The following is an 8,729-nucleotide window of genomic DNA, read 5'->3' on the forward strand; positions in this document are numbered from 1 at the left end:
TTATAACCAAATATATAACTACTACCTTATATAAAAAAAACACTTAAAATTGTGGTTTGACATTATTAAATTTTAGTGCCAGTTGGCTGTCTTAAAAGCTCTAAATTGTGTTGACTGAAGCTGAATGTTAAGAAAAATACTTTATTCCTAAAGAGTCTGGAATCAGAACGTAGTATTAATAATGACTTGAATTCCTCATTGCAGATTATTCAGCTCTTTTTTTGCAATTTCTACATGAAAAAACACTAAAAAAGGCTTAAAGACAAATTACTTTTAATTAAACACTGTCTGTAATTAAATACAAAAATAGTATTCTTAAAAAAGGCTTAAAAAAACAACAACCCCAAACTTTAATTTTCCAGACTTAACTTAAAAGTAGCTTACAATATTCAAATACATGACAGTTTGCCATTCGTGATGTTGTCCTTCCAGTGGAAATGCAAATAGCTCGTTTTGAAGCAGGATCTTTGGGGAGGAAATACTGGCTGCTATAAAAAGCAGAGGTGAGAGTCTGAATGAGTGCTGAACACTGATCTGCAGGGTGCTTCAGACGGGACACTGTGTCCTTATCACATCTGCCAACTGGGGATCAGCCTCTGACAACACGGTCTGCAGGTGCTGAAACTGCACAAGAGGAGGAAGGGCAGGGTGGAAACATAATGTTTATTTTCCACAGGAGCTGTGGGAGTATGGCAGCAGTCCATCACACATCCTGATCTGACACGAGCTCTAAAATAAGTCTTTTGCTGTATTAATAGCATTACAGGTCAACAATTTCTGCCTACAGTTTACATCTGGACAAGTATTATGTGATGTTTTTTAAATAGTATAGTAGTATTGTATCTTGAAAACCCACCAAAGGTATTAAAGTATTAGAAATTCTGAGCATTTGCTTTTTATACCCAGTGAAGAATGTCATTGTTCATTTTGCTATGAATAAATCTTTTTTCTCAATAAATCTTTTCAAAATAATATAAATTTGAATTTTAATCAGAAGGTTTTAGGATTTCATGATGAACTGTGACTCACTGTAACATACCTACAAGGACTCCAGGTCTTAAAAATCTGACTGTAACTCTGTAACATGAGTTCATCCTTCTCAAGTAAAAGCAATAAGTCTGTGTTAAAATATTTGACAAGTTGTCCCGTTATTTCTGACAAAACAACAGTTTGTTGTGTTTGTGCAAATGAAACCTCAGTTAACTTAAAACGGCCTAAACCCCTTTGAACGGTATCTATTCACATGTACGTGTCTCATTGTAAATTAACCATTTAGAAGGAGCACTTACTGAATTCTTAAACTTGGGAAGTAAAGTGGCAGCAGCTGCGAGGCAGGTTTTCTCTGTGAGGTAAACTTTCTTCACCAAATCTGCAACTGTGTCCTAAAATGGGGGGTAAAAAAAATCCATATTTAAACCTTGGTTTTTACTGGCTGCTGATTAAAATGATCTGGCCCACAAAAGTGAGCAAAATAAATCCCTAAATATTACCTTTTGAATGTGAATGAAGAGGTCAGCCAAAAACTCTGCTGTGATCTCTGCAACAGTCTCGAGGTGCTCATCTTTTTCATCTTCTTTGTTTGCACTGCCGTCTTTGCACTCATTTTGGTACTGGCATACCCGCAAGATGCTCCCAATGAGAGGCAAACCTAGAGGTATTCAACCAAAAATGCAGCAAATTAAAAAAAACAAAATAATGTTTACCGTATATTCATTCATCACCCAAAAAACTGAAACTGCACAGATGGGTCATCCTTTTCAAAGAGACTAAAACCCAAACACTTCCACACAGTTTAATCTTTGTTTACTGTTTGCAGTTCTGGGGTCCGTTCTTCGTACCTCGCTAAGTAAGTTAGCTGGATTTGATTGTTGACGATTTCGTGTGATCTTGGATCGTTCGGTTCTCTGAAGCTAATCCGGGACTTGCTGTCATAGCAACAGATCCGTAAGCGTAAACCTGCTCGGGAGCAGGTTTACTTTATGTAAACAGGATTAGATCGCAGCCACTCAGGTATGTCCGCTTCATTTATACGAAAGCAACAGTGACATTTTACCACTGTTTTACCATAAATAAATATTATCAATGTAACTAAAGATAATGCAGTACTTGATTCTTTTATTGATTTCATACAGATACATACAGGTCATTTCCTAAAAAAAGGGAAATGTACTATTAATCATTCTATTTCATGTATTTGATTATTTCAGATGTAATTCATATTTTAGAGTAGTAATAGTAAATTACTTCGTGTAATCAAGATGAGAGACCACGGCTATAAAAGCGAAGGTGGATTTGGGAAGTCTGTCGCAGCCGTGTCCTGTCCATATACGCGACCAACCCATTGCGGAAGGTGCAAGATTGATAAGGAGAGTCCTCAGAATTCAGCGTATATTGCGGGACAGACAGGATCCTTTAGCTCAGCGCGACAGTGTGCTCATAGAGAGATATCGATTTTCCCGTGAGGGTATTATTTACTTAACCAACTTGTTGACGAGGGGGTGCAGGACCACCACCTGTCTTTTTTTGCTCTGCCCTTTTCTTGGTTGCTGTGATAAACAAACAAACAGATTATTTCAGGGTCTCTTTTCAAGAGACTAAAAGCAATATAAGTGATAAATATTACCATTCTGTAGAATATTCTTATATTTCACTTTTACTTGTTCCCATGTTCTAGTGGGTCCTGTTGTGGCTCTAATGTGAAAGAGGATATAATGTAATATAATATAATATAATAAATTTACCCTACCGCCTGCTGGTGTTGGCCAGAGGGGCCAATGGCGCGATATGGCAGCCTGGCTTCTGTCAGTCTGCCCCAGGGCAGCTGTGGCTACAACTGTAGCTGCCTCCACCAGTGTGTGAATGTGAGAGTGAATGAATAGTGGCATTGTAAAGCGCTTTGGGTGCCTTGAAAAGCGCTATATCAATCCACTCCATTAGTATTATTATTAAATTACTTACGAGTTTAATTTGTCAGCAACTTTCTGCCAGCCCTCTCTCCTTGCTTTTGCAGCCTTTGCAGTGTTCCCTTGCATTTTAATTAAACTCTGAAACTCCTGAAATCCCTCACTCAAGAGTTCTTGCTCTGCTGCCGAAAAATACTGAGCGCGCTCCTTCGACATTTTCGCCGACCAATCAAAGGGTTGCCGATCAATGTTTCTACTATCGATGCGTAGCCCCTGTTAAGCCACCCAGTGATCTCACATTACTTCATCCAGCTATACTAATCGTCAACAACAGGTGTGTTTGGAGAACCGGAATAGCGAGCTCAAAGTTGGCGCGATGATTTGATCTTGGATGTTTTAAGCGAGGTACGAAGAACGGACCCCTGCTCACAGCCTAATGAGCTCAGCTGAATGTTTGTGAACACTGGTGACCTCTGGTGGTGTTTTAGGCTTCAATATGACAACAGCTTAACAGACAGACAAGTCTAATTTTAGGATGGCACTGAAAATCATACCGTGATATACAGCAACATTCATTTAAACTTATTATTCAAACAATGGGGTGACCACAAAATCTGCTTTCTTCACTTCCTGTATGGCTATCAAGAGGACTTATTATTATCGGCAACATTCTCTGTGCAGCTAAACATCAGTGTAGCTTTATGAAAACTTACTTCTGTCACTTTTGCTGCACCACTCATCGTGACATTTATAAAGAGCCTGCAGCACAGCAAGTGCTTGGACCAGAATGCTTTTCTGTTCATGCAGTACAACTGGAAGATCATTTGGTTGGCAGAGGTCCTCACACACGACGTCACAGACAAACTCCCACACAGATTTCCCCGGTCCATCAGAAGCAGCTAGAAGAAATACACAAAGTCTAATTTTAAAAGGCAACCACTTCTCTATTGTTATCTGATAATGGTTTAAGAACAAGATTTCAATAAAGACCTTTTAGTACTGAAATGTCTCACCAAAAACCTGAATCCCCTCATCTATAGTTGTAAGTAACTGGAGGATATGAAGGTAAACCTCTAGGCCATTCGGACTCTCTGATCTGTGAAAACAATTTAATACTGTGGATTCTTGACAATCAACCTCACCTTTAATTTCACAAGTACATTGTATTTAGTTTAACTCTGCAGTAAGAGCCTGGTTAAATGATATGCGTCATCAAAAACAGTAATACAAATACTTCATAAAACAGATTCAGATTCCCACCTGAGCTGCTTGGCTGCTTCAAGAAGACATGAGGTCATCTCCAGATGGCTTTCACCATCATCCCCCTGCTCCTCATCAGGCTGAGCTGTGATCCAACTCTTCATTAACTCTTCATCAAGGTCAAACAATTTGTCAACTAGTTCTCCCACCTTCTCAAGCAGATCCGCTGTAAACACATTCAGTATATACTTATAATGGTAAGTTTACAACACACTCATGTCAACAATAATTATAAGCGTCACAGGGACTTGCAGTGTCAAACAATACAAGTAACCAGGTTATTACTGGAGAAATGGACTAAAACTGGAATTAAACAGAATAAAAATAAATACTATTGGTGGAGCTGCACATGATGAAACAGAGATTGGAGCGCACAGATGTGTGCTGTCGTATTCGCTGAAGCCACAGTGAACAGACATCTTTCTGAGAAAGACAGGTCAGCAGCAATCTGCAAACATCATGAGGAAATATGAATATTTCTCGTTCCGTTTCTCTATTTCACACGTCTACATAAAATGCAAATCGCACCTGCTTGTTTCCAGCAGTGTTGGAGGATCGGTATCTCCCAGAAGCAGCAGCACCACAGACCTGTGGACACAAAGAGTAGATTGAAACCCATTTATGTAGAACAGGGGTGGGGAGCTCTGGGCCTCAAGGGCCAGTGTCCTGCAGGTTTTGGATATCACCCTGGGTCAACAAACCATTAGGTCATTACCAGACATCTGGAGAACTTGTTGAGGAGATAATTTAAACATTTGAATCCGCTGTGTTGGATAAAAGACACACCTAAAACTCGAAGGACACTGGCCCTTGAGGCCTGGAGTTCCCCACCCCTGATGCACAACATCTATCAAAGAACTTTTTTTTTTACCCACCCCAAGTCCTCATTTTGGCTCAAAGTCATACAAGTTTCAGGAAAACACGAAATATTCCCAAGGATTCCCACACTAATTTCCTAGAGGAAAAAAAGAAAGCACTGTATCAGAAATGTATTACCGGTAGAAAATAAATTAATTGTACAGGACTTATTCTGGTAGAGAAAGTATGCGTAAAAAAAGGATTTCACTCACTGTAAGTCGTGGACAACGTGATTTGGAAATCACTCCTAGAAGAATATCTGCAGCTTTAAATTCCTGCAGAAAACCAGCCACATCCTACAAACAGGTGGTAAATAAATAGTCAGTTAGTAAATATATAAACATTTAATTAATCACTTTTAACTGCAGACCATGTGAAAGCCAGGCAGGTAGAAACCAGCTTTATTTGCACTGCTTTGTAATTAAATTATTTAAATGCAAAAAAGATAGCTATTATAAACTCTGTTGTAATAACTCATACCAAAACAAGGTGTGATAAAACCAACTTGAGTTTGTTGACAAAACTACTTGCAGTAAAAAAATAGGCAACAGGTGAATTGTCTTGCCCAAGGACACAACGACCGAGACTGTTGGAGCCGGGGCTCGAACCGGCAACCTTCCGATTACAAGGCGAACTGCCAACTCTTGAGCCACGATCGCCATTAAACAGGACACAAGCTGTATGCATCATGTGTGACAGAGCAATATTTTAAGCTTTAACATCATTTGGTATTTGGAAAGTTTACCTGCAGAAATGCAAATTCTATTGTTATTTTTCAATTTTTCTTTAACGAGTAATTGATTTCTCTGTTCTGGGCAGTATACTTACCTCGATGCCACTTGTTCAAATGAAACTATTCTCCTTTAACAAGGAAAACAAACAGTGTGTGGTCTTTGGAACACAGAAGAGAAAGTCTACCTTATCCATTGCCATATCCCACACTCTGCACAAGTCTTCCTCCTCATCATCAGATAGCTGCATTGGACCTTCACAGCGCTCTTCTGAATGCTCTGTGACCATCTGCAAGACAATTTTACAGACATTAGCAAATGCTGCTGTAACACTGCACACTTTCACCTACCAAACCAGCAAACCGATGCATGACTTAAGTGCTGAATGAAACGTGCAATATTTATCACTTCAGTTTACATCAGCAGCCAACCTACATGGATGAGATGAGTCAGGGTGCTAAAAAGCCAGTGCTTGCTGTAAACAGTGTCTCCAATGGCATCCACATCTTCGTCCTCCGCTCCATCTGCTGCGTCTGGGGGTGGTGATGGGTTACGGTCCATGATAGGAGACTGTGTTTCAGCTGGAGGGGATGAGCTCTCTTTCTCCACTAGCCCAGCACCGTCAGCGCCACCATCTGAGGAAATAAACCAAGGAACGCATTACAGAAATGATGAAGGAGATTATCAGCCAATATTTTGGTGTTTCTGATTTCTACAAACTTCTCCGTAGCACTTGATGTAAAGGCTCAGTGATTATTCAGATCTCTTCAGATTGAAAAATTTAACATCAATAAGTGGCAGCAAAATCTAAGTAATTTTACCCCTTACTTCTGTTAATACCCTAACAAAAGCACTTGAACCTCTATCCACATATGTACAACTGTAGTTAAAAAGCTTGGAGTTTTAATAGCTACTTCCTTGCATTTACCAACTACAAAAAACGTACAAATAATTATCCCTGCTTGTATTACCTCTTATATAAAATACTATAATTCCCTGTACACACGTTAATCCAATTCCAGTCATTTTTGATTGTCAATAAGACTGTGTGACACAAACAAAATGTTAAAAATCCTGTTACAAATCATTAGCAATGGATATAACAATATAGTGCATTTTCCGTAAAAATGAGGGAATAGTTTATATTATCACCACATCGAAACTACTATTTATATTTTTACATTTAAATTAAATAATTAAAAATGAATTAAATATGGGCCTTACATGGCATTATCCCGTTGTGACACACATTAGCTGACCCCAGTCACGCAAGAGCTTCCTCAGCTATCATTACTGCTCCTGTATGATTGTTAGAAAACTAGCTTGTCTGCAAATATTGACTACAGAGTGTCCAGTCTCGGATCAAGTGTGCCATTAAGCTCATACAGAGATGCGTTGTTCGGCTTGTCGTTGCAGTGCAGCATGCTACATTGCAGATTTCCTCCAAAACTTCGGCCCAACACTCATAATGTGAAAGCAACAACTCAACTTGTTTGAAGTGTTTTCGGCTGGGCGTCGTGCTCCTTAAGTCTAGTGTTTTGAACAATGCATGAAACAATATATTTATAGATGTAAGTTGTAATAGCCGCATCTCTCAGGTCTGTTTCAGGCCATTGCTGGATTTTGAGTCAGTTATCTTTTTTGTTGTTGTTGTTTGGGTGATTGATAGGTCAAGTGTTAAGTGGCTTAACAAACAAAAAAACAAACAAGGAAAAATATTTCTCAGAAAATAGTCAGGTACAAAGACTGGACTAAACCCTTTCTCCTTGGAAGCAAAATATGGCCAGGATGGCTCAAGAATTTGGTAACCAATACATTTTAATAATTTTTGAGAGCCCTTTAAGGATCAGCTGCATGATAGATTAGAGATCGATTATCTCCATATATGTCCTCATATTCAGCTCCCAAACCACACCTAAAAACCCAAAGTGGCTGGGATTTCTCTGTTATAGCCTGCTTGACTGTTGTCTATGAGGCTTGACTCCCCCCCAAGTCCACAGTCAAGGTTTTTCTTATTTACTCTTTTAAGTTTGTTAGGTTTTTATTTCACTTGTTTACTTTACCTTTCCTTTTCGTTATAGTCGTGCTTTTGTTTACGTTTGCCTTTTACATTAGACGTTTGCAATGAATCGCATTTTAACTTGAACTTGTTTTTATGAGTTGTTGTTTTAAAGTGTGCCATATACGCGACAGCCACTGCGCTTGACATGCTCGGAGCATTAGAATGACGGCATACCTTAATTTTACAGGTATTTATCCGGACAAGGAAAAGGCAGCCAGCCCTCCTGGCACTTTGTCGTTAACGTAACGTTAAATGTACCGTGGCAGGGTTTGAATACAGTTTATAGTTCACCACACAAAGCTTAAACAGATTACAGTAAATCTTGTTGTATCATTTCAGTGTCATGCTAAATATTGAAACGCTAAATATCAAGAAACAACAAAGGCACACCCAGTAAAAGGTAAAGGTGGTGCTTATAAATACTAAATGTTGTCCATTTCACGTTCATTGGTTAAGCTAACAGCTATAATTAGTTATTAATGGTGGATTTCTATCTAACTTTCGCAGGCAGACGCACACTTTTTAACTCACCCATACTGACCGCTCTTGACTACCGTTATTAGCAGGCAATTAAAGGCAATATCATCGGATGCTTTTAACTTTTCCACCACAGCAAGCCGCTCGGTTGTTTCAAACAGCCTCCATTTAGTACTAGTGGGTATCTGCGCATGCGTGAAACCAGGACCAAGCTTCCTGCCACCCGCAAATAAATAACGCCATCTGCAGTGCGCAGACGGAACTACCAGAGGTGTGGACTCGAGTCACATGACTTGGACTCGAGTCAGACTCGAGTCATTAATTTTATGACTTTAGACTTGACTTGAAAAAATGTTCTAAGACTTGTGACTTGACTTGGACTTTTACACCAATGACTTGGGACTTGAATTGGACTTGAACCGGTTTACTTGAAAAGAC

The 8,729-nt window shown here is 39.2% G+C and overlaps 1 protein-coding gene across 1 annotated transcript; it reads right to left on the bottom strand.

Annotated features, from left to right (window-relative positions):
* Positions 1-256: 256 nt before the first annotated feature.
* On the bottom strand, positions 257-8,541 carry saal1 (serum amyloid A-like 1). The gene is made up of 13 exons (XM_026175667.2): positions 8,346-8,541; positions 6,188-6,387; positions 5,940-6,041; positions 5,234-5,317; positions 5,039-5,118; positions 4,692-4,751; positions 4,496-4,611; positions 4,164-4,329; positions 3,917-3,999; positions 3,617-3,802; positions 1,491-1,648; positions 1,290-1,382; positions 257-624 (listed from the first exon to the last, which is right to left on the bottom strand). Exons 1-13 carry the CDS (start codon positions 8,347-8,349, stop codon positions 547-549), a joined length of 1,410 nt encoding a protein of 469 aa, XP_026031452.2. The 5' UTR covers positions 8,350-8,541; the 3' UTR covers positions 257-546.
* Positions 8,542-8,729: the final 188 nt, after the last annotated feature.

Source organism: Astatotilapia calliptera, chromosome 7 (assembly GCF_964374335.1).
Source record: "Astatotilapia calliptera chromosome 7, fAstCal68.1, whole genome shotgun sequence".
NCBI lineage: Eukaryota > Metazoa > Chordata > Actinopteri > Cichliformes > Cichlidae > Astatotilapia > Astatotilapia calliptera.